Source organism: Coenobita brevimanus, chromosome 78 (genome assembly GCF_032717465.1).
Source record: "Coenobita brevimanus isolate Jiangsu-jjx chromosome 78, ASM3271746v2, whole genome shotgun sequence".
Classification (NCBI taxonomy): Eukaryota; Metazoa; Arthropoda; class Malacostraca; order Decapoda; family Coenobitidae; genus Coenobita; species Coenobita brevimanus.
The window spans coordinates 40,178,388-40,202,750 of NC_137031.1; the positions used below are offsets into that span (position 1 = coordinate 40,178,388).

General features: G+C 41.8%; 1 protein-coding gene across 1 annotated transcript in view; it reads right to left on the reverse strand.

The window, feature by feature from the left end:
- Positions 1-24,363, reverse strand: part of shot (dystonin-like protein short stop) — a 250,965-nt gene that overhangs the window by 41,086 nt on the left and 185,516 nt on the right. Inside the window, exons 26-31 of the mRNA XM_080279354.1 lie at positions 12,767-12,931; positions 12,012-12,150; positions 11,573-11,779; positions 10,814-10,985; positions 7,578-7,715; positions 1,185-6,544 (exon numbers count right to left, since the gene is read on the reverse strand). Of these exons, the coding sequence (XP_080135480.1) occupies positions 1,185-6,544; positions 7,578-7,715; positions 10,814-10,985; positions 11,573-11,779; positions 12,012-12,150; positions 12,767-12,931 (6,181 nt within the window). The remainder of the gene's footprint in view (positions 1-1,184; positions 6,545-7,577; positions 7,716-10,813; positions 10,986-11,572; positions 11,780-12,011; positions 12,151-12,766; positions 12,932-24,363) is intronic.

Consider the following 24,363-nt stretch of genomic DNA (forward strand, 5'->3'; position numbering starts at 1 on the left):
AAGGCAGTGTTTGGAAATTTCCCAAACCATTGTTTGCAGATGATACTGTACTATTAGGTGAAGACGAATGGGAACTGCGTGGCTTAGTGAATGAATTTGGGGGAGTGTGTGAGAAACATAATCTAAAGATGAATGTAAGGAAGAGTGAAGCTATGGTCTTAGAGATAAATAAAGTCAATGAATGTAGAGTGAGGTTAGATGATGAGGAAATGGAAAATGAGAGTGCATTTAAGTACTTGGGTAGTGTGATGAGTAAAGATGGAAGTTTGGAGTATGAAGTGCTTGAAAGGGTACAACAAGGAAGAAAAGTTGCTGGATCTTTGAAAGCAGTGATAAGAAATAGGGAAGTGAGCATGGGGGAAAAAAAAAAAAAAAAAAAAAAATGCATGATAGTATTGTGATACCAATTGTAGTGTAAGTGAAACTTGGGCTTTGTTGGAAGGACACAAGTCAAGACTGAGTGCAGTGGAAATGAGTAATTTGAGAGATGCATGCAGATTTACATGGAAAGAGAGACTGACAAATGAGGAAGTGAATTTGTGGTGTGGCTGTAAATGTAATAGAAAGCATTAGGTGAAATACAACGAGGTGGTTTGGCCATATTGGAGAGCAAGAGAGTGAAGAGAAGAGTGTATGTGAGTGAGGCAGAAGGGGGGAGCAGGAGGGGGAGGCCAAGGATGAGAAGGAGGGATGGAGTGGAGGAATATATAAGAGAGACGGGGTTGTGAGCTGGGGAAAGAGTGGTGAACTGGCAGGGGACAGGACGACATGGAGGCAATTAGTTTGGGGCCACCCCTTACAGGATTAAGGCATCTCGCAATAGATTGATAGACAGACTGACAAATGAGGAAGTGAAGTAGTGTTGTGATGTGGATAAGGAGTGTTGTGGTGTGAATGTGGATGTGTTGTGGTGTGGATATAATAGAAAGCATTAGGAGAAATACACTGAGGTGGTTTGGCCACGTGGAGAGGATGGAGAGCAAGAGACTGATGAAATGAGTGTATGTGAGTGAGATGGAAGGGGGAAGAGGGAGAGGAAGGCCAAAGATGAGATAGAGGGATGGAGTGGAGGAGTATATGAGAGATGGCTATCTGTAATGAAAAAATGGTATTCAACAAAAGTAGGTAACATATTGGTGACCAAATATATATATAATAACTAAACATTTCCCATAGAAACTGACCCTTAGTGTGTCATGGAACTCCATAGCCTTCTCCATGGCATCAATCAAGTTCTCTTCACGCTTGGCATAGAGTGCTGTCACGTTGTCCCAGGCATAGTCCAGATCTTCAATATTCTTCTTCACCTCTGGCTTGTCAGAATCTCCACACAAGTTCATAAGATCTCGACCAGTCTGTCTCACCTGCTCCACCTCTGGCTTAGTCTGGTCAATCTTGTTTTTGATCTGGGACAATTCCTCACGCTGCTGCTTGATGGCCTGAGGCTCCACTGCCACTGGTTCCTGTGCCTTCAGGGTATCCTGCAGATCTTTCAGAGCAGCCATCACATTCTGCAGTTCCTCCCAGAATTTCTCAGCCATGGCCAAGGCATCCTCTAATGACTGACCACGCTGGGTTGTGGCCATCTGTACCATATCCCACAGCTTATTCAGACGATCCAATTTGGATTTGATATCCTTCACAGCAGGGTCATTACGTGATGCCTTGTTTATAACATCCTCTGCCGCAGCCTTCACAGCAGCAAATGCAGATTCTTTCCTCTCCAGGTCATCAATTATTCCATTATTCTCCTGGACTTGTTCGTGAATCTTCTCAGGGTGGGCAGAAATTGGCTCTGCATTCTTCACTTGGTCTGCTGTCTCTGCCAAGGCTGACAGCATTCCATCCAACTTGTCTGAAAACTGGCTGGTCTCTTGGAGAGCATCTTCCAGGGCTTGACTACGTTCACGCAAGGCATATTTGAGGGCGTTGTATCTCTCATTGTCGCTCTCCAACAGATCCTGGATCTTAGCTCCATCCTCCTGGTTGACTAGCTTCAGCAAAGCACCACCTGTCTTGTTAAGTTTATCGAGAAGAGGCTTATGGTCAGCTATGGACTGAAGGAAGGTCTTGTTCTTCTCCATCTGCCGAATAATTTGATCAGGTCTGAGTGCTGGAGTGTCCATCACCATGGCCTCATTCTCCAAGCCAGTGAGCCAGTCATCCAATTCATGGTGGGTCTCATAGAAATGTTCTGCCAATGGCAATGCTTGTTCCAGGGTTGACAGTCTGTCAGATGAGAGTTTTGACACAGACTCCATTGTTTCCTTCAGGTCATCCATTTTCTCCCTAAGCTCACTCGTATCCTCATGATGAGGTGACTCACGCAGTACCTTCTTTGCATTGGACAACACATCACGTACTCTGCCCTTCTGGCTGGCGACATCATCATTGAGAGCTTTGTGCTCCTTCAATTGGATACGGATTTCTTCGGGATCAACACTTGGGGGTTCTGCTTCACGAATCTGGCCCTCTACCTCACGGAACCAGCCTAGTAGCTCATCAATATCTTGGGTGACCTCCTGGGACCTCTGCTTTGACATGTGGATCCTCTCCATTCTTCTCTGTATTTGCTCACAGATCTGCTCAAACCGTCGGTTGTCTCTTGTCACCAGTGTCTCGATACTAGATGCTCCTTCTCCAGGAGATATCTGACAAAGCTGAGGGCCGACAAGGTTCACTGCTTCTACAAGAGGGCGATTCTCCTGTATCTCATGGGCCAGTCTCTCTATTTCCTCTTCCATCAGCCCAGCACCAGATGAGTCTATGCTCTGCAACTGACCTTCCACAGACAGCATCCAAGAGCCCAGGCGGTCATGAGCATTGTGGAACTGCTGCACCAATGGCAGAGCTTCATTGGCAGCCTTATGAAGGTCAGTTGCCTTGGCGCTGAGATCATTATAACGTCTATGAATGGAATCCAGCTTGTCCTTCAGTTGCAGGGCTTCATCACTTGAGATGTGTTTCATGAGCTGTGATCCAGCATCCATTACTTCCCCAACCTGCTTCTCATGGGAAACCACCTCTTCCCCAAGATCTGTCAGTTCATCCATTTGCTCCAGCAGTTTTTCAACAAACACCGACAGGACACGGTACTTGGAAAGACGTGCCTCCATTTCATCCATCCAGGAAAGTAAATCTTCGTAAGTCAGAACCAGATGACGTAATCCGACTTTAGATTCTTGTAGTAAGCGACCCAGGGTCTCTGAATCCTCTACCAGCTGTCCATATCTGTCAGTAGTGGCTTGTAACTTGTCTGCAAGAGCATTGGCCTCATCATCGCCAATCAAGCTCATCAGAGCTGTGGCAACATCTGTAAGGTCATCAAATGCAGGTTTCTTGCCAAGGATGTCATCGTGCAAGTTGTCATGCTCCCTGATAAGGCGCTGGATTTTCTCTTCATCAGATGGAACAGTGCTCATATCCTTCAGCTTCTTCTCAGATCGATCTAGCCATTCAGATATGGGAGTGAGTTTGTTCTGGAACTCCTTGGCTACTTTCAGAGTCTCTTCCAGAGCCTCCATGCGTTCCTGGGAACGAGCATTGGCATCATCAAAACGATTGAGAAGGTCATCCAACTGGCCCTCAACAGCAGCCTTCTCTGAGGGTTCTAAGTCAGCAGCCAAGTTTCGACCCATAGACAGCAGAGACTGCATCTCATGCTGACGGTCCATTAACATCTTTCTCAAGAACTTCTGTTCCTGTACCTGTGCCTTCACTACTGAATACTCTCCTGAGATGGGAGCCTGGTTCTCCATCATCTCCTCAAAGTTCCCAAGCCACTGCAACATGCTATCCAAAGCATCCTGGAACTTGCCAGACTGCATCAACCCCTTGTCGAGTGCCTTTTCTCTATCACCAATCATCTCCTTGAGCTTGTTCCAGAGCTCATTCAATGCATCAATATCATTTTCAAGCTTCTGGGTGTTAACTCCAGAGGCAGCACTCTGAATAAGCCCCTGACCAAGTTTGTTGCACTCACTCACTGGTTTGTTGAGAGCTTCAATCTTTCTTGCCTTGAAGCGTTTGAATTCCTCTTGCTGGGCAATAATTGTGTCCACATCAGCACCTACTGTCTTAAACGCATCTCCTTCCTTATCTGCTTCATTGATGTCATCCATTATGGCACTGTATTTATCATAAAAGTTCTCCAGCTTCTTCAGGATTGTGTCAAGGTCCTTTCCACGCACTTCACAGCGGTCCTGTATCTTTTTCATCTGTCGCTGTAGCTGCTTGATTTGATCCTCAGCAGCTTTGTTGTTGGCAGCTGTGAATCCTTGGTTCACAAGCTCATCCAGAGTAGCCTTGGCATCATCAATTTCATCACATTTTCTGTCAACCTTCAACATGAAGCCCTGGAGCTGATCAATCTGATTAGTGACAACCTTAATGTCTCGTCCAACCGGTCCCATACGATCCAGCTCATCCTCCAGTCCAACAAGCTCCTGACCTACATTTTTCACTAGGTTACTAAACTGGTTGACAGCCTGAGATGCCTCTTCCAGGTCATGGCAACGGTCTTCTAGTTTGCCCCGCAGGTCACCATAACGGTCAGCCAACCTCTCTACCTCATCTTGAATATGGTTAGCATCAGAGCCTAGAGTGTCAGCAGCAGCACACAGGTCTTCACCCTTGTGTTTCACTTGGTCCACCTGTTTGGCCATTGCCTCAGTTTCATCCAAAAGAGCCTTCATTCTCTCTAGAGACTTAGCATCTTTCCCTGTTCCAGCCAGAGTATCAAGAGAGGCCAGCTTGTCCCCACAACGCTGAAGAGTGTGATCCAGGTCCCTGGCCTTATCATTGAAGTCTGTTAACTTGGCAGCCACATCATCTAGATCCTGAGCACGGGCAAACACCATGGCATTCAGTTGGTCCCACCGTTCCTTCATCAAGCCCAGGGCGTCATGGACTCCTTCATGATCTGTGTCTGTACAGGATATGAGTTTCTCCCCAGCTGCTTTGTTGTTTTCGTATTCTCCACTGTGGCGTGACACTTCATTCTTGAAAGCCTGAATTTCTTTTATTTGTTTATCAATTGCCCTCTTTGAGAATGCAATAGGGTCCATTGACCTTGCCTTCTCCTCAGCCTTGTCGAGCCAAGGATTGAATTTGTCCTGGAGATTGTGGAACTTGTTGCAAGTATCCATGCATTTCTGAAGCCTAGTGCGCCTGTCAACAGCAGTCTTGCGAACGTTGTCCCACTCCTTTTTTATAGCATCCAGAGTTGCAGTTAACTGCCGGTTTAACTCCTTGCGAGATGATTTGGCAACAATATCTTTACCCTTGTTGATCATCATGATAACCTCATGTTCCTTTGCCATGAGATCCTTGTAAATGGGCTCAAAATCAGCCACCTGATGTGACAAGATGTCTTTGTCAGCAGATACACGCAGCTGATCTTTGAGATGAGCCACTTGGTCTGTTAGCCACTCCTGGATATCTTGACAAGACTGACCAAACTCTTCCTCATCTCGGAGTGATGCCTCTAGTTCTGATTTTCTGTTGCCAAGTTTCTTTTCAAGGTTGTTGAACATTTTGTTAAGCTGAGCTATTTTGGACTTGACATCACTCTTTGAGGAGGGATCAGAAAGGATGGATATAAGATGCTCCCCAAGACCTTCCAAATCTATTAAGGCACCACGTGCTTTCTCCAGGCCACTCTCTAGAGCATTGACAGCTTCGATTTGTTTGGCTGAATCAGCACCACTGGCAATAACATCATCAAAGTCATCACCCAACTTCAGCAATGTGTCATGCAGCTTGTTATAGTTGTTGTAGAAATCAGTGCCTGCATCTGATGCAGCATTCAGAGCTGCATCTCTAGCATCAAGCTGACCGATCAACTCTGTCCATTTGTTATTGATGGCATCAAGCTTGTCATTGATCTTCTTGGCTGTCATAGAGTTAGGTTCACACACCCCAATGATCCTGTCTCCAGCATCATTGAGATCAGCCAATTTTGGTTCTTGTGCCTGGAATTCATCCCTCAGCACCTGTACCTGTTGGGCCTGCATCTGCACCATGCGTGGATCAGAGGCAATTGGACCCAGCACAGTCATCATACGGTCCTTTGAAGTCAGCCAATTGTTGAGGGAATCATGGCTGTCTAAGAAGTCCTTTGTGCTCTCCAGGAATGTAATACGGTCCTTGAGGCGGCCCTGTAGCTCCTTGAAGCGATCATTCAGATGTTCCACCTGATCCTGGAGGATGTCTGCCCCAGGAGCATTAGGAGTTTTCTTGATCAGTTCTACCACTTGGATCTTCAGTGTGTCCAAGGCTGGGTGCTTCTCTAACAGATCCTCCAAGATACTCTTGCATTGTCTTGTGTATTTGTCTGCCTCCTCTTTGGTAGTGGGTATGGCCTCCCTAGGAATACTGCGCTCAGACTTGTCCAGGGCTAAGGAAAGGGTTCGCATGCTGTCAGTTAACTTCTTCAGTTCTTCCCTCATGAGGTCAAGATCATTCTGCCTGTCATTCAGCCTCATACCAATCATTTCATATCGGTTGTTAACCTGCATCAGCTCCTTCTGGATAGGACTCATGTCTGTAAGATACAAAAAAAAATTCTCATTTAGCAGATGTTCAAAAATTTATTCTTAGTATTGCTGACACTGATACAGCACCCACAGTTTTATAATGATGTTGTTGATCAACCCCAGTCAGTACTCGTTCAAAAATTTATTCTTAGTATCACTGACACTGATACAACACCCACATTTTTATAATGCTGTTGTTGATCAACCCCTCAGTTTGTCTGAGCAGATCCATCAACTGCAGGCAAACAACTGCCACTCCAGGGTTGTCCCATGCAGTGTACTGGTGTTCTTGCAGGGACAAGTGTAGAGGTTTGGTTCCTGGACAAAGCCACATTTGCACCTCTTCACCGAGCTAACAGGAGCATCATAGAAGGCTCCATTTCACCCCATAATCTAGTCATATGGTTACCACACTGTGTTGCTGTGAATTGTTTCCTGGGTAGCAAGAAACCATCAGACTTGTCACTCAGTGTAGAGCCACCTGAAGTGGAAAGAAGAATAGTAAAAAAGTGACAGGAAGAAAAGGGAGTAGCAGGAAAAGGGGAGGGACACAAAGATAGAATATGAAAGAGGAAGAAAGAAAAGGGCAGCACTACATCAAGTGAGTGAATGATGATCGCCATCACCTACCACCAAGGTTTTATAATAAAGCATACAATCAAATGGATAAGTTGGCAAACACAGAGTTTAAATTTTCTCACTTTTGAGCCAGCAAACACCAGAACCTGAAACAGCATAATGCACTAACCAGGCAGTTATCCCCCAAAGCTTAAATTTACAACTGAATTACTTACAAACATATATAGATAACAAAAGCAAACAATGAAATATGACAATTACTTCCAACTTGGCAACAATGTAGAACATACTGGAAGTTCCATGACAATCACCATGCACCTGAAAAAAGCCTCTTGAAGCCACACTGCACTGTAACACTGGTAATAATATTAATGCAATAACCTATCATCCTTTGCACAAAATTCTTCATCTTTCCCTCTGTCTTTCCTTTGTTTCTCCCTTCATGCATACAGGCAGACTAACCATCAAAGTGGAATCCTTCTTGTGATGTGCGTCTGCTGCCATAACCTCCAGGGATAGGTGACATTGGGGCAGAGCCGTTGTAGCCGAGAATCTTGTGTCCCGGGGAGGAGCCACGTGCATCTTGTGACACCCGCCGTACTACACACATACAATCACACACACAGGTCAACAAAATGCAAATCATCCATGCTTATGCTTACAACAGAAAATAAAAATTACAAGCTCTTATAAAAGCATTGTTGGAGCTACATCCCAAAGCAACTGCTAAAGACTTAATGTGCAGGTGTACAACTTAGCAGTACTGTACTGAATTACTCTGAATGAAATGGAAACATTTTGTATTTACTCGAGTGAATCACACAGATGCGTCTTTGAGATGCTGCAAGGGTTTTCATTTAATGTGAATGCCATATTGGGATGCAAATTTAATAAAGCAACATTATGCCACATGTGCTGTACAGTTTAAGTGTTGTGCATGTAGCAATGTGGTGCATGTACTGATCTTGATAAATGAACTGTGCTGCAGTGACAAATACCTAAGTAAAGATTAAACAAAAATGGTCATGCAACTGTGAGATGTTGCTGTGCATGCATGTTCATTTAAATTATCATTAAAAAAAAAATAAATAAATAAAAAATAAAAAAGCTGCCATCTGATTACAGATGCGTGTAGTCTACTCAAGTGATGCTTTACCTTGACATTATTTAGTGTAAAACAGAAGTTTACTTTTGCATTACATGTCAAAACTCTACAGTATGCTGCAATTTAGATCTACAATTACTATTTACTGTTTGCAAATACTGTACCTAAAAAAAGCATTCAGGTAATGTTCAGTAATAGGGTATATGTTTTCTCAATACAGTACAGAACAGCAAAACCTTGCATTATCTGACATTACATTTACTAGATACTGTACATTAAACCTACCAAACATTCCCGACTTTCTTTTTCTTTTGATCAGATTCATTCCAATACTATAAAGCTGGTAAAAAGTCTTAAGTAACTAATGATCATCTGTACTAGTTTTGGCTTTATAAATTTAGAAGGGTTCAATAACACTTTCCCATTTAGAATAACACATCATGTCCAATATATTTCATCATAACTGCCCTTTGGATGCTAGATCACATCAAACACTATTTTCACTTACAGTATATTCAAGGCAATTTCTAAATTTTTTACATCTATTCAAATTTTTTGTTCTAACTATCCAATGCCCTGGCCATCAAAGGGTATGCATTTTGAAATATGTCACTGAGATAATAAGATGGAATGTGAGCACTAAGGAAATAATTTTTTGATTTGTTGACATACATTAATTTAAAAATTCAATATATATATATATATATATATATATATATATATATATATATATATATATATATATATATATATATATGCCACTAATAAATGTATAAAATATATAAGACATCCTTAAGAAGTAGTACAAAAGTTCTAGTTACATAAACCTCTTATCATTTCTGAGGAAATTCTCAAAGGTGTTTAGATACACTTGGGAGAAAAAAAAGAGGAGTAGACATGTCTTACAACAAATTATTCATTATTCTCATCACTGCTTCTATATTTTTTACAGTTCTGGAAGAGTTATTATACTATCCAGTGTCTTGGACAAGCATGGGGATGCATACCAATATGAAAAAAAGTCAATTAAGAAAAAGAAGGTCACTGTCATAATTAGGATGAAAGTGACAATGTAATTTCTGGTATTTTGACAACTAAGCAAGAACAGGTGGCTGAGTGGTGGAATGGGAAAGTGTTAATCTGCATACACATATCTTTCTGTATTATCTAATATAGTTTTACTATACTGTACTGTACAAAATTTGCTTTATTGTGTTTCAGACTGACCAGGCTTCATCAGATGTTTTCCTGATACACTGGCCTGTAGTTTAATATATCTTGGAAAACTATGATGCTCATTACCAGCATTAGCAAAGCTGGTACAGTAATGTTTTCAGTTAGTCTCTGTGTGTGAGTTTGTGTGTCTGTTAGCATGATAACTTTGCAACCACTCAAGATATCACCACAAAATTTTACAGGTGTGTAGTAGGGATGAAAATCTCCGACCAGTTCGATTTTGGTGAAAGTAGGTTAAGGTCTGTGTGTCTATTATTATGATAATTTCACAACTGTTCAAGATATCATCACTAAATTTGACAGGTGTGTAGTAGGGATGAAAATCTCCTATGAGCTTGAAACTGGTGAAAGTAGGTCAAGATCAAGGTAATATTTCAATCCGTGCTAAGTATGTATTAGCTTGTGGCTAGTGTGATTCTGCCTTTGGGGGGGCCTCTAGTATTGTTTACTTTTGTGTTTATTACACGTATTCCTCACTTAGTCTGGTATAGCAAGGTTAAAGTGTATAGTAGGAAGGCAGCATTATCAGTATGTATTTAAAACTACCTACAGCTGAAAATCAGAAAGTGAAATTGTAGTATATTAATCTTTACTGAGGAAAGATCAAAATCTTTCAGTTGTAAGCTCTATTTCACTGGAAAAATAATTTTAATATTCAGATTTGTTACTGAATGAAACAGATTACTGAAATCTTCACAGATAACTGTAAAATCAAAGTGAATGAACAAGTAGACTAGATCCATGCTTTTGCTGTTCTTCATTCAGATTATGGTTTGTGGAATTTTCACCAACAAAATCTTAGTACAGTACCTGAAGAGGAAGACTTTTCAGGCAGCTAGATGAAATTTCTATTTCTATTGCCAATGGATGTCAAGGATATAAAAAAAATTATTTGAATGCAATGAATATGATTACAATACACTGACCCTTGATTATGAAGAACTGAGTTTCCTTTTACAGAGAACTTAATATCAACAAAATTATGAATAGAAATTAAGTTACAGACAAGACTAAGCAAGCCAAACAAATGAAAAAGAAAAGCAAAAGCACTCAAACTTTCAGAAAATAGCCATTATACTAGGAACAGGGATCAAATTAGGCAGAAAACTTGAAAATATAAGCAAGAAAAGATGATAATATCAAAGTAATAAGCATAAGCCTCCACTCAGATACTGGATATGGTACAGAGGGGGCAAGCATGCACACACACAAAACACAAACACGCACAGACAGCAGAACAATATTCTGGCCACACAGACACACACACAAAAGACTGAGGAAGAACATATCTGGCCACAAAGACAAAACTACATACAAGGACATAATACCTTGTACTGCATTTTGGCCACACACCCACCTTGAGATTTAAGAGGTGAGGTGATTGATGGTCGCTTGACTGGTGTAACAGAGGAGCGCCTGCGTGTGGGGCTCTCTGGCCGCTCTCCACGCAGCAGGGCATCATAAGTGTTGCCCAACTCATTGAGGCGATCAATGGTGTTTCCATACTCACGATGCTCCTTCACTAGTGGCTGAAATAAGGAGGAGGATGGTGTAAGTCTAAGACAGCAATTTTTTTTTTCTCTCTCTCTCTCCTCCCTCCTTTTTTTTGAGGAGGGGTATTCCTGGGAGGTGGTGGGGTGCAAGGAGGAATACAACTTTACTGCCCCATCAGAAGCACAATGGCTTGGGGTTAGCATGCAGAAATTTTTCCACTGTTATCCAGTACCGGGTATGTCAGAAAAAAAAAAAAAAAAAATCCAAATATGAGTGCCAATGAAGGGGTTAGCTAGCAAATTATCTTCTGCTTATCATCATACCAGCTCATTCTTCTCTTATTGTATCTGAAGAGGGCAGGTAGGAATAAGAAACAAGGAAAAGGAAAAGCTGTTCACAACAAGTACAGTGAAATGAAACCTACATCCATCTGCTCGTTGCCCAAGCACTCACATTCTTGGCTCAATAAAATGTTTGTTTTCTTTGACTCATAAGGAAGCAGAATTTCCTTCAAGTTAGTTTAACACTCTTGATAATAGTAAGTTTTAACAGATAATCCTAAGTGACTCAATCAAATCCAGCTACATATACAAATGTTGCAACATAGCTTGCAAATGCTCACTTTCAGGTCTTCAGTCTGTCTCCTGACAATCTCTTGCTCTAATCCAACAGGGACTATGTTGTCAAGGGTATTTTCTGTTGTGGTTAGCCACTGCATGCAGCGGTCTCGTAGCTGTTCATACGCCAGCAGCTGCTCTGATCGTTCCTTGCCATTGCGTGCTCGCTCATCAAGTGTGTCATTCAATTCTTTCCACTGACCTTCCAAGTTCTGTGAAAATTATTTTTGCATTAATAACTAAATGTCTATGCACAGTACATTATAATAAATAATCATACAGTAATTGCTTTATATTCCATTAATTTCTAAAACCATTCACCTTTATCAGATATACTGTACAGTAATACAATGTCAGGTTTTGCATCATCAGAACTATCCTTCTGACTGAAGTGAAAAGCTAATACAGTATTATTAAACATTTATTTATAATAACAATCCATACCTTTATCTTGTCTTTAACTGGAGCAGTGTCAGTGACATCCTTCTTTGACACCAAGTCTTTGCCAGTCTTAATCATGCCATCAAAGTCATCAGACCTGGCATCTCGCTGACGAGCGATCTCATCGATCTTTCTTGCATAACTGAAGAAATATAAACACAAATAAACCCATGGTAGCAGTATATATATATATATATATATATATATATATATACTGTATATAGGGATGGAGTTGAGAGGTATATGAGGGAGGGGGGGGTGAGCTGGGGGGAGGGTAGTCAAATGGTGGGTGACAGAGTGACTTGGAGGCGTTTTGTCTGCGGCCACCCTTTGCAGGATTAGGGCGTCGGGCTATAGATAGACAGATATATATATATATATATATATATATATATATTCACTCTCACCTTAAATGTTGGGACCAACTGCCTAGCCACGGGCTCCTACACTCCTCATGGGGCAACGTAGGATTGGATGATGGATGGATGGATGGATGGATGTATATATATATATATATATATATATATATATATATATATATATATATATATATATATATATATATATATATATATATATATAAAGTACCTCAGGAAAAACTATTCATACAAGAAATACTGTACACCAGTGGAGCCTTAATACAATTTAAATAGTATCAAAATAGTGCTATAAAGTACAGCTTGAACTGTAAGGACAGTCTTGTTATAAACATGTCAGCCAACCACTTTCTACTAAAATACACATAAGGCCCCTCTCACCTTTCCACATCAAGAGAGAGGACCTCCCTGGACTCGATGATCTCCACAATCTCAATGTACCATTCTTCAAAGTGCTCCACTGACACTGTGAAGGCATCTAGCTGTGTTGATACCACCTCAAGGTGTTGTCCACGAGCTTCAGACTTCTCAACCACCTTCTCGAACCTTGAAGAAATCAAATACTGTACTGTAGTAAACACACACACACACACACACATACACATATATATATATATATATATATATATATATATATATATATATATATAGTACAGCTAGTATAAAAGAATACAGTACAACCTCGATATAATGGACTTAAACAGCCCGGAATTAACTTTTATTGGAATCAAGGAGCTACCAGACTAAATTCTTATATATCGGGAAAAGTCCGATAAAGCCAGAAGCAGTCTGGACTGCCTGACTGGTTCGGCTATATTCACAATAATAAGGTAAATAAAGGACATGTTTATCAGTGTAGAGTATAGCATTATTACAGTACATATACCATTTGATTATAGTAGTGAATGTATAATGTACTGTACAGTGCTGTAATGGTAATGAGAGCAGTTTAAAAAATGTTGGTGCGATCCAGACTAAAGTTTGATATATCGGAAAAAGTCCAGGGTAGCATGGGGAAGTCCGGATGTAACTTTTATCTGAATGGCTTGGGTCCCAATCAGTCCATTATAGTGAGGTTTTACCATACCACCAGGGAGTGTAGGCCAGTCATCTGCCATGAAAACAAACTAATAAAAACAGTAATATGAAACATAAGTATGGGAATCATATACAGTATAATTTTTTCCCTGGGTACAAAAATGCAAATTTTTAAAAGGCTATCTGTATTTCAATTGCTGTATTTGCATACTGATAAATACTGTACTTCTAGAAATGTACTGTATACTGTATACAGATGATTTTATTTGGTCAGGTCAGCTGAGGTCTTGAAGACAACCTAGAATAGGATGGTTGGGGTGTAAAGGTTGCACAAGAAACAAGTTTTTATGCTCAAAGTACATAAAATTATCTTAAACCCTTCAGCCCTGCTATATCATTTATATTTTAATCACTAAAGAAATACACCATAATCTCGAAAGGGGCTGTCACAAATTGCCTTCATGTCACCCTGACCTCAGCCATCAGGCTGTCCTTTCTCCAACTCACACCACTCATTCATCTACCTCTCCACCCCTTCCCTTCCCTCCCTTCCACCACCTCAATCACATACACTCTCTCGTTCTCCATTCTTTCCACAGTCAAACCATGTCAAAGTACTTTAATGTTTTCCTGCACATCCACATCATCACAATCCTTCCTTGCTTCCTCATTAACACTGTCTGTTTTTCTAACATAATTCGTTATTTTTACTTTCTCCAGGCAACTGGCTTCTGCAACGTCTGTTCCTTTGTTCATTTTTGAAGGCCCCAACATGCTTGCTTGTGTCAGCCTTGGTCACCTAATGGCAGCTCTCCATGCTGCTCGATCTCTGGCAGCTTCCCTATTCAGTCCCTTATCAACGAGGTCAAACTCAGTGACCTTGTCCCACATCCTTTTCGGTCTACCTCTCACAACCCTACCCCTAACATTGACACTTCCTACTTTCTGCACCCAATTATCATCCCCCATCCTCTCCACATGCCCAAATCATCTTAAGCTACCTCTCCTCATCACAACACCAACACACTCCAGTCCCATCCTATCCCTCAACTCTTTCATCGTAAACCTAGCTCCCCCAGGCCTTACACTCGGGGACGCACTGCACATCCACCTAATCATTGTCATTTCTGTATGTCTGAGCCTACAAATATCCTCTTCCTTTACTGCCCAAGTCTCACTACCATACAGCATTATACACAACACATGCTGCATACAAAGATCCCTTAACATGGAGGGAGAGCCTTCTCAATGTCAGGAAAGGTAACAGCTCTCTGAACTTCTTCAAACCACTCCTCACTCTAGCCACAAAGTTAGCTCCAGCCCCACCTCCAGCACATGTCTCCCAAATAACAAAACTTTTCCACACACTAATGAGATTCACCAGTGAGTTCAACCCTTTCACGCCTGGCAATCTCCATATGCTCTCCCAGACACACTGCACACACGAAATCAGTGTTATCTCGCAGTCTACCTCTAATACCACTACATGTATCATACGGCCACTTATCACAAATACTGCACAAGATGGAATTACTTCACACGCCCTTGTGGCAAATCGCACATGGCCACTCTCCCTCTTCTTTGACAGTACTACCACCAGCCTTAGATACCATCACTTTTGTTTTATCTGCATTTACTCTTAAGCCTTTGTGCCCCGTACCATCTCTCCACTTCCTAAATCTTTCCTCCACCTCCCTTTCATTCTCTGTAATCAACACCATATCATCAGCATACAACCTCTCCCACAGAAGTCCATTTCTGATGTCACATGAAAGGGCTTCAAGTACCGTGATAAACAACAAGGGACTCAAAACATGACCTCTGGTGCACAATAACATTCACAGAAAACTCATCACTCAAATCTCCATTCACCCATACCAGGATGCGAGCACCCACATACATGGCCATAACGACCCTGACCAGCCTCTCTGCAATCCCAAGCTTTTTCATTGCCCACTTGACCACCTCTCCAGGGACTCTGTCAAAGGCCTTCTCCAAATCAACAAAAACAAAGTAACAGTTCCCTTTTCTTTGTTATATATTTTTCCTGAAGCTGTCAAACAATGAATATGGCATCAGTGGTCCCATTGCCTGGCATAAACACAAATTGCATCTCATCAACATTCACTTCTCTAGTTATACCTCCTAGAACTCTCTCCATTATCTTCTTATGGTAATTAATTTTCAAACTTAAGTGGATAGATATGAGGTGCTATCCAAAATTTTCCGGACTGGGATTGCGACGCCTATACGGATTGTAGTGGCACGATACACCTCTAGGTGGCAGTACTAACATGCACAGAGCTAGGTGGACATGAGGATTAGTGATGTTCATTTGTCTGCTGTTGTGCACATCGTCTGGTGATTTTCGAGATGGAAATAAAACAGGAACAATGAAATGGCATCATTTTTTGTGCGACTCTTGGGAAAAATGCAACTCAGACTCTGGCAATTATTCAACAAAAGTTTGGTGAGCAGTCTCTTGGCTGGACAGCCTCATCAAGACCCAAAAAGGGCAGACAGGTGAAAAGCAAGGTTAAGACCATGCCGATTGTTTTCTTTGTGATCAGGGGGATTATGCACAAAGAATTTGTCCCAACTGGCCAAACTGCCAGCTCCAACTTCTGCTGTGATGTTTTGCAGCGACTGCGTGAAAATGTGAGAAAGCGATGCCCTGATCTTTGGCAAGACAACTGGCTGCTTCACCATGATAATGTCCTCGCTCAGAGTGCATTCAACACCCAGCATATTTTGGCTGAGAACAACATGGCTATCGTACGCCCACCCTCCTTACCTGCCGGATTTGGTCCCCTGTGACTTCTGTTCCCAAAAATGAAGATAAAACTGAAAGGGTGTTGTTTTGATACCACTGAAGACATCCAGAAGGAACAGCCAGCAGAGCTCGACACTCATCGAAAAGGACTTCCAAGGAGCATTCCAGAATGAAGGCTGTGCTGGAACTGGTGTATCAATGCACAAGGGAACTACTTCAAGGGTGATGGTAGCCAATAGGAGCTATGGTGAGTTTTCAGTTTTATATAGCCTTAGTCTGGAAAATTTTGGACAGTACTAATACATTTATAAGAGGTCTCTCTTACCGCTGACTAAAACCGTCTAAATATAAAATATAGTGACAAAGATGTCAACGTATTAAAAGAGCTTGTCAAAAGAACTGTACACTATTTGTGGTTTTTAAGTTTGTCTTGTAATTTTTATTATATTCTTGCTATCTCCTGATGATTTTACTCAGCTCAGGATAAACTTTTTGAACTGGAGGAGAGTATCCCAACTACCAAGAGGATCTCAAAAAAATCACTGGGCAGAAGCATGAAGACTACAGAACATGTCATCATGGTGAGGTAACTAACCAAATCCATCATAACACTGATCACAGCCATAACACAACATGGAGGTATGGAGGTGGTGATGCTGGTGTGGCTATAAAGGTGACGGCACAGTGGTATCACGCACACACCACAAAGCCAGCCAGGAGGCATGACGTGTGTGCTGGGCAATCCCCAGGTCCTGTCCTCCCCCCTTACTATTTTTTATCCAGCCCATACCCCACTGACCAGGCTAATGTATGGCCTGGCCTGCACTACAGGTGCAGGAAATCTTTGAAAGAAAGAAAGAAGAAGGTATCAGCTACTTCTAATTCACAACCATTCACCATCTGTGCGCTGATACCGAACAGCTGACATTGTTTACTACCACCCAAGGTCCACCTCTAGGCCTTGCTACTATCAATATTCTTTTAGTACTACGAGAACGGAAGTGGTTACCTCTCTCTCTCTCTCTCTCTGGGTCTGTCACACTCTGTTAGAATGAGTTAGTTCTCGACATCCCAGGAATTTTGAGTAAAAAAAAAAAAAAAAAGTCCAACCTCCCGAAATTGTATCAACACTTCAATAAATTATCCCTCTAAAAATAAAGTACAGGTAATTAAATAATGCTAAAGATATGCAGCTTATTAAGGCAAATTTCTAGAAACAGCCCAACTTTAACAGTAACTGAAAACTGTTGGAAAACACAATATTTTCTGTGGGATTGTGCCTTGGGCAACTCCCTGGCACCTCCCAGCCCACGCAGCCTCCCTCCCCTGCATAGTAAACAGCATGTGTGTGGCTTTCTAAATATCAAAGGTTCATCTTCTAATAGTCAAAGGTGTTTGCAGGGGGAAGGAAACGAGATGATGCATTTCATAATAATAATAATGATCTATCTATCTATCTACTGCCAGATCCCATAATCCCATAAGGGGTGGCCATTTGACTTTGATGATAATAATAATAATAATAATAATAATAATTAATAATAATAATAATAATAATGAAAGAAAAGCATTCTGTTGTCACGTGTTAATCGCTCACCAGAATATGCTGTAGGCCAAGTCCAAGATTTTGGCCATATCTTGATACCCTGAAGCTCTGATAAAAACTAGTTGCCTTTGGCAGCCACTCGGGCGACCTTGACCTTGACCCAGAGTGCCCATTTTCGAACTCGGCCAAAATTTTGGCCATATCTTGATACCCTGAAGGTTTCATGTTAATAGCTCAAGCCGTTCATGAGATATAATGATCACACACACACACACACACACACACACACACACACACACACACACACACACACACACAGGCTGGCAAAACAATGTAAAGGCGGGCGATAATAATAATACATTCAATGCTGTTTACAGGGGGAAGGAAACGAGATGACGCGTTTTATAATAAAAATAATAATAATAATAATAATCACAACTCTTATTAACTTGAAACGGAAACCTACAGCACTACGAGCTACATAGGTGAAGGCACCACCAGTGATGGGAGGTGTGATCGTCAAATTCTGAGGCCAAGACAATAAATAAAAACTGTCCCATCTCCCAAGAAGAACTCTTACTTTAAAGTGTAAGATTTGTTGTCTGTTCAGCTATATTTTCACTCGAATTATCTTCAGAAAGGATCATAAAAACACCTTAAGGGATGACAGTTTTTATTGCCAAGGTTTCGCTCTGCCGAGTTCTGTCAGAATACCTTAATACCTAAAATAGATAAATAAATAAAATGAAATAAGTTTCTTCCATCAGTATGTTAAAATAACGAAAATTATCAAGACCTGAGTACAGAGTCCCTAGTAGTTTCAATCATTTTTTCAGTTATATGATCTTAGTGATGTCCAGGAAACACGGAGAGTGACTTGCGTAGACTACTGCCGCGCTCCAATGACAGTTAGGGAGTAAAAACTCTGGGGTATTAGCCTTAACACTTACTGGAGAAAATTCTGACTAACAAAAATGACAGTGGTGGGGAAATGGTTCTGTTAAGAGCGACCCCGGACCATACGAGGGCAGGGCGTGGCTAGACACTGGTGGGTGTGGCAGAGGGAGGGAGGGGTGGTGGTGGAGGATGGAGGGCCTGAAAGTAGGGGGTGGTTGGGATGAAATGCGCGCGCACACACACACACACACACACACACACACACACACACACACACACACACAGTTTCACCGAAGGAATATAAAGTGCCATAAAGATAAAGTCACTGGCCCTGCAAGAACAAAATTAACCATTGTCATACACCTATAATAATAATAATACTAATAATAATAATAATAATAATAATAATAATAAAAGTGTGTGGGGTGTCGTGGGTGGAGGGGAGAAGAAAGGGGTGTCAGTGCTTGGGTGTGGCTGGTGGATCAGGTAAGGAAAGATGAATGGCAGATAAAGGAGTGAAATGGTGGCGGATGATTTGTGGCCAGGAATGAGAGTATCTTTTAACCCTCCACTGCCTGGACTTCTCGAGGAGTAGGCAAGGTGTAAATAAGAATGTGTGCAAAATTATGTATGCATGAGTAAAGATGTAAGAAAATGTAATCAAGGTAAAGGAGGTGTGCGTTAAAGGAATAAATGTGTGCATGAATGTGAGGAAAGATAAGTTGACTACATCTGTACCATTCTCTCTAACCCAAGGAAAACCTCTCACAGCGGTGACCTAAGGAAAGTTGTATTTAATTCCTAAAGGTAGAAAAAAAAAAATCTTAAATGTAGGGCCGAATCTGTTATAACTTCAACATAAAAATATCTTCAGTAATTGGTTTCTCTTACATGGCAACCTGTACGAGAGCACTATTTAAAGATGTTACCTCGTCGCATCGTTGGGTCTCCCGGCCCAACTACGGTACAAAAACACTACGATAGCTCTTCATTTTAAAGCCGCTACGCATTGCTTAAAGATAGTTACCTTGACGTATTGTTAGATCAACCAGCCCTAATACAATACAAAAACACGACGATGGCTGCTCCTCATTTCAAAGACGCCTCCCCTCACAAAATGGAACGTAACGAAATAACTACTTTTACGGATCGCATTTTACTTAAACACCCCCACACTGAAACAAATGGAAAGCACGACAACGGCACCAACATTTATACTTTTCTCGCAGCCACGGAAGGATCTGGATAAATTTTCTGTGCTTCACTGCAGACTTTTATATTTCAGGTAAGGATAATGCGGGCAATCAACATTAACCAAGACTGTTTTCACCCTTGGATGATTTGAACTTCCCTTTGCATAAAGAAAAAGTGCTGGCCTAAGTATAACAACATGATACGTAAATGGAAATAGTTTACTTCTTCAATCCACTGACATATTTTGCTTTATTTTTGCTCTTTTGAAGACAATTCTATTAAACTCTGATCAGACCTCTAGTAATGGCCAAGTCAATAAAGGAAGGCCTTATCTAACGCGTCCAGTTCAAAAAGTGTCCCAAGAACTTACTAAAGCCTCTGATAAGTAGGAAAATAATTACTGGGGCACTGGAGTATGGGAGTTAGAGAAGTAAAGGTGCAAAGGGTTTAAAGGAGAAGAGGGGTTAATGGAGTAAAGGAGATAAAATAGTAGAGATGTAAATGAGTTAAAGGAATTACAGGAGTAAAGGAATAAATGCGTTAAAGGAACACAGGAGTCCAGGAGTTAAATGAGTAAAGGAGTTAAAGGCGTAAAGGAGTAAAGGCATTAGAGTAAAGGCGTTAAAGGAGTACAGGAGTTAAGGAAGTAAAGGAGTTAAAGGAGTATATGGGTTAAAGAAGTAAAGGAGTTAAAGAAGTACAGGCGTTAAAGGGGTGAAGGTGTTAAAGGAGTAAAGGTGTACAAGGAGTCAAGGCGTTAAAGAAGTACAGGAGTTAAAGGATTAAAGGAGTTAAAAAAGTGAAGGCGTTAAAGGAGTGATGAAGTTGGAGGGGTAGAGGTGTTCAAGGAGTAATGATGTTAAGGAGTAAAGATGTTAAGGGAGTAAAGGAGTTAAAGGAGCTACTTCGACGTATCACCACCGCCCCTCCCCCTTTAAGTAGAGCCAGACAGTGCTTAAAGTTGCCCTGGGAGAAAGGTGGTGGTGGTGGTGGGGGTGGGGGTGCGGTGGTGGTGGTGGGGGTGGGGTAGCGGTGGTGGTGGTAGTGCGGTGGTGGTGGTGGTGGTAGTGCGGTGATGGGGTGTTTTTTGATCAGGCTGTAGTGGCTTTTAAGGAGATTCTGTGTGTGTGTGTGTGTGTGTGTGTGTGTGTGTGTGTGTGTGTGTGTGTGTGTGTGTGTGTGTACGCACGGTCTAATTGTAAGGAACAGCCATAATCAGCAATTTTACCACCTTCCATTAAGATGACGTCTTTTGTTTATATCCATCTATAAAAATTTATTAAGTTTAGGCTATTATTATTATTATAATTACTATTATAATGATAATATTATTAATATTTTAATTGGAGGGTTTGGCCTTCAATAATTTCTTCAGAAATAGGGACCTCCCCCAGGTCAAGTAAAATGCCGGGCAGTAGCAAATAACAAATAGAAATAAATTACGGCACATGATGGAAAAATCACCTTATCGAGATTATTATAACTGATTAACCCTTCACTACGGTGACTACCGCCCGACGGTTTTATTCACCACTTCTCCCCTCTGGTGTGGGCTCCTCTCATCATTGTGCACCATGAATCACCAATCCCTAGGGCCTTTTGTTGGGTCACGGGTGTGGAGGAGAAGAGATACACCCACTCAAAACACTTCAGTCTCACCTCTGACCCTCCCACATCACTGCCTTCCCTGCCTCATACAAAACGGAAGGCTTGCGTTGTTATTATTGTTGTTGTGGTGGTGGCTGCTGTTGTTAATGTTGTTATTGCTATTATTATTATTAAAAATACTACTCTTACTACTACTACCACTACCTACTACTACTACTACTACAACTACTACTACTGCTGCTGCTGCTTGCTGCCACCACCACTACAACTACTACTACTACTGCTACTACTATTAATAGCAATAGCAGTAGTCGTAGTAGTAATAGATGCATGATCAATTTTATTCTTGTCGATGCCTCCACACTTTCATCATCTGACCTTTCGTCCTGTCTCCTCATGGCTTCCCCTACCGCATACAAAATGGGAGGCTCTTATTATTGTCATTAGTACTATTGTTTTAGGGTGGCCGGTACACAGTTTATCTATTTTTTACTAAGTTGCGGCCACACCCCTGGGCAAATTGTATGCTGCGTTCTCTTGTTTTACGCACACTGTGTAATCATCATCATCATCATCAATTAAATTTTAATCACTTACGTCCTTTTTTATGAATCCTACATCATCCTATCTTCAAGTAAAAGAGAAAGTTATGACGACGACGACGACCAGCGATGGTGAAGATGATGATTTCTTCCTCTTCACCTTCATATTATTGCAACTTCATTACTGCTACCACCAAACGATTTTTGTACTGCTTAGGGGAAACCTTTAGTAGTAAAGGGCTGAACAATTTATCAAGCATGTTCCGTTTACGTGCGTCTGGTGCATAGCAGTGCTCCGTGTATGAGGTTCAGTGCCTTCATGGTGTTCCGTATGTTAAGGCGTGCCCATTCAGGAGGTGCAGCTCGTAAATTATGTCATCGGCGTTTGCCCACGATACGCCCATATGACGCCCACACAAAGCCCCCGATGTGCCCACACAACGCCCAGGATAAGCCCATTTATCGCCCACACAAAGCCTCCGATACGCCCACACAACGCTCACGATAACGCTAAACAACACCCACGATAAGCCCAAACAACGCCCACGATAAGCCCACACAACACCCACACTACCCCCCCCCCTTTCTCTCTCTCTCTCTCTCTCTCTCTATTTCAACAGAGACGGATGCAACCTTTCGGATACCCAAGCAATTGCACAAACTCTGTAAATATGTAAATAGGAGCAGGAGGAAGAATACTAACGCACATTAGAATTACATGCCATTTCCTGGAAGCATACACAACTAAATTTCGTTATATTTTCTTATTAATATGTATTTTAAATTAATGGCAATTTTTTTACTTCCATATTATTACCTCCGCCAAGGAGGTTAAGTTTTCTCCCCTCTCAGTTTGTTTGTTTGTTTGTTGATTGGTTTGTGAGCAAGATTACACAAAAACTACAGGACAGATTTCCACGAAACTTGGTTAAAGAATGGGCCTTGGCCCAGAATACACTCCATTAAATTTTGGTGCAGAGCCGGATAAACATGCGGATCCAGGAATTTCTTTTTCACTTTAACATTGTGAGGTACGGCGTTGGCGGAGGTATGCGCTCTACTGAGTGCCATTCTAGCCGTGAATGTTTTTGGCGTATCAGATAGAGCCAGGATTCCGGGGGCTTGAAAGGTGAGTGAATTGAAGCGTGGCCCATTGGATGGACCAAGCTGGGCTGTCTGCACGTTGCTATTCCTCACCCTGCCCTAGGGTGGGAAAGGAGGTCTGAACGATGATACTGTTTATGGTAAATGGTGCTCTCTTATTTCTTTCTACTAGGCTACTTACTCTCTCTCTCTCTCTCTCTCTCTCTGTTTGGCAAAATTACATGAAATCAATTTTTCCCCATCGCACACATTTGCAAGTCGCCCCTACACCTTATGAAGACAAAAAAAGACACTAATATGGACACTGCAAGTCATTAATTTTCTATTATGTCACTGTCAAGAGTTTACGATGCGTGAAAAAAGCTTATACAAGACTATCAACGCATCCGACACCTCTTCCATAATTATTCATTTTTAAAAATATATATCTGGTCTCTTCCCCTCACACTCCTTCCTTCAGCTCTTATTCTCGTCTCTCTACTTCCCCACTTCCATCATCATCACTTCATTCGCCACTTACTTTTCCCTACTGTTCCCGCCCCCCCCCCACCCTCCTCTCTCTCTCTCTCTTCCTCACCTTTTACCTCTCCTCTCCTTTCCTTCCCTCCCAATAATCTCTCCTCCCTTTTGTTACAGTACTTTTCCCCTTTCCTGTCTCCCTCCCTCTCCCTCCTCTTTCCCCCTTCCCTTCCTTCCCTCTGTATCCTTTCCCTTACCTTATTCTCAACTCCCCATTTCCTCATCCCCCTGTATATATTCCCCCCTCTCTTCTTTCCTTTCCCCACTCTCCTTCCTTCTCCCCATCTCTTCTCTCTCGTTTTTTCTCCTTCTCTCCCTCCCTCATCCTTCCCTTCCCTCACCTTCTTACTGAAACCCTCTTCTTTCTTGCCCACTCGACTCTCTCCTTCCCTCCCTCTTATAACTTCACTTTTCCTCTTCTTTCCTCTCCTTATCATTCCTCTCATGCTATTTATACAGGTTTCTTATTTCCTTTTCATTCCTTCACCTTTTATCAGTCATTTCCTCTCTCCTTACCAATCTTTCCTTCCCTCTGGATTTCTCCTTTCCTCCCTCTTTACCTTTCCTTCCCTCCTGCTTTGTCCTTCACCGTTTCTCTCTCCATTCCCTATCTCTTCTTCCTTTCCCCCCCAACCCTTTCCTCGTTTCAGACCTCACCTCTTCCCGGCCCTTCTTTCCTCCTCTCTTCGCCTTTCCTCTCACCCACTTCTCTCTCTCTCCGCCCACAACCCTCTCTTTCAGTTCCCTTCCGTCAAAA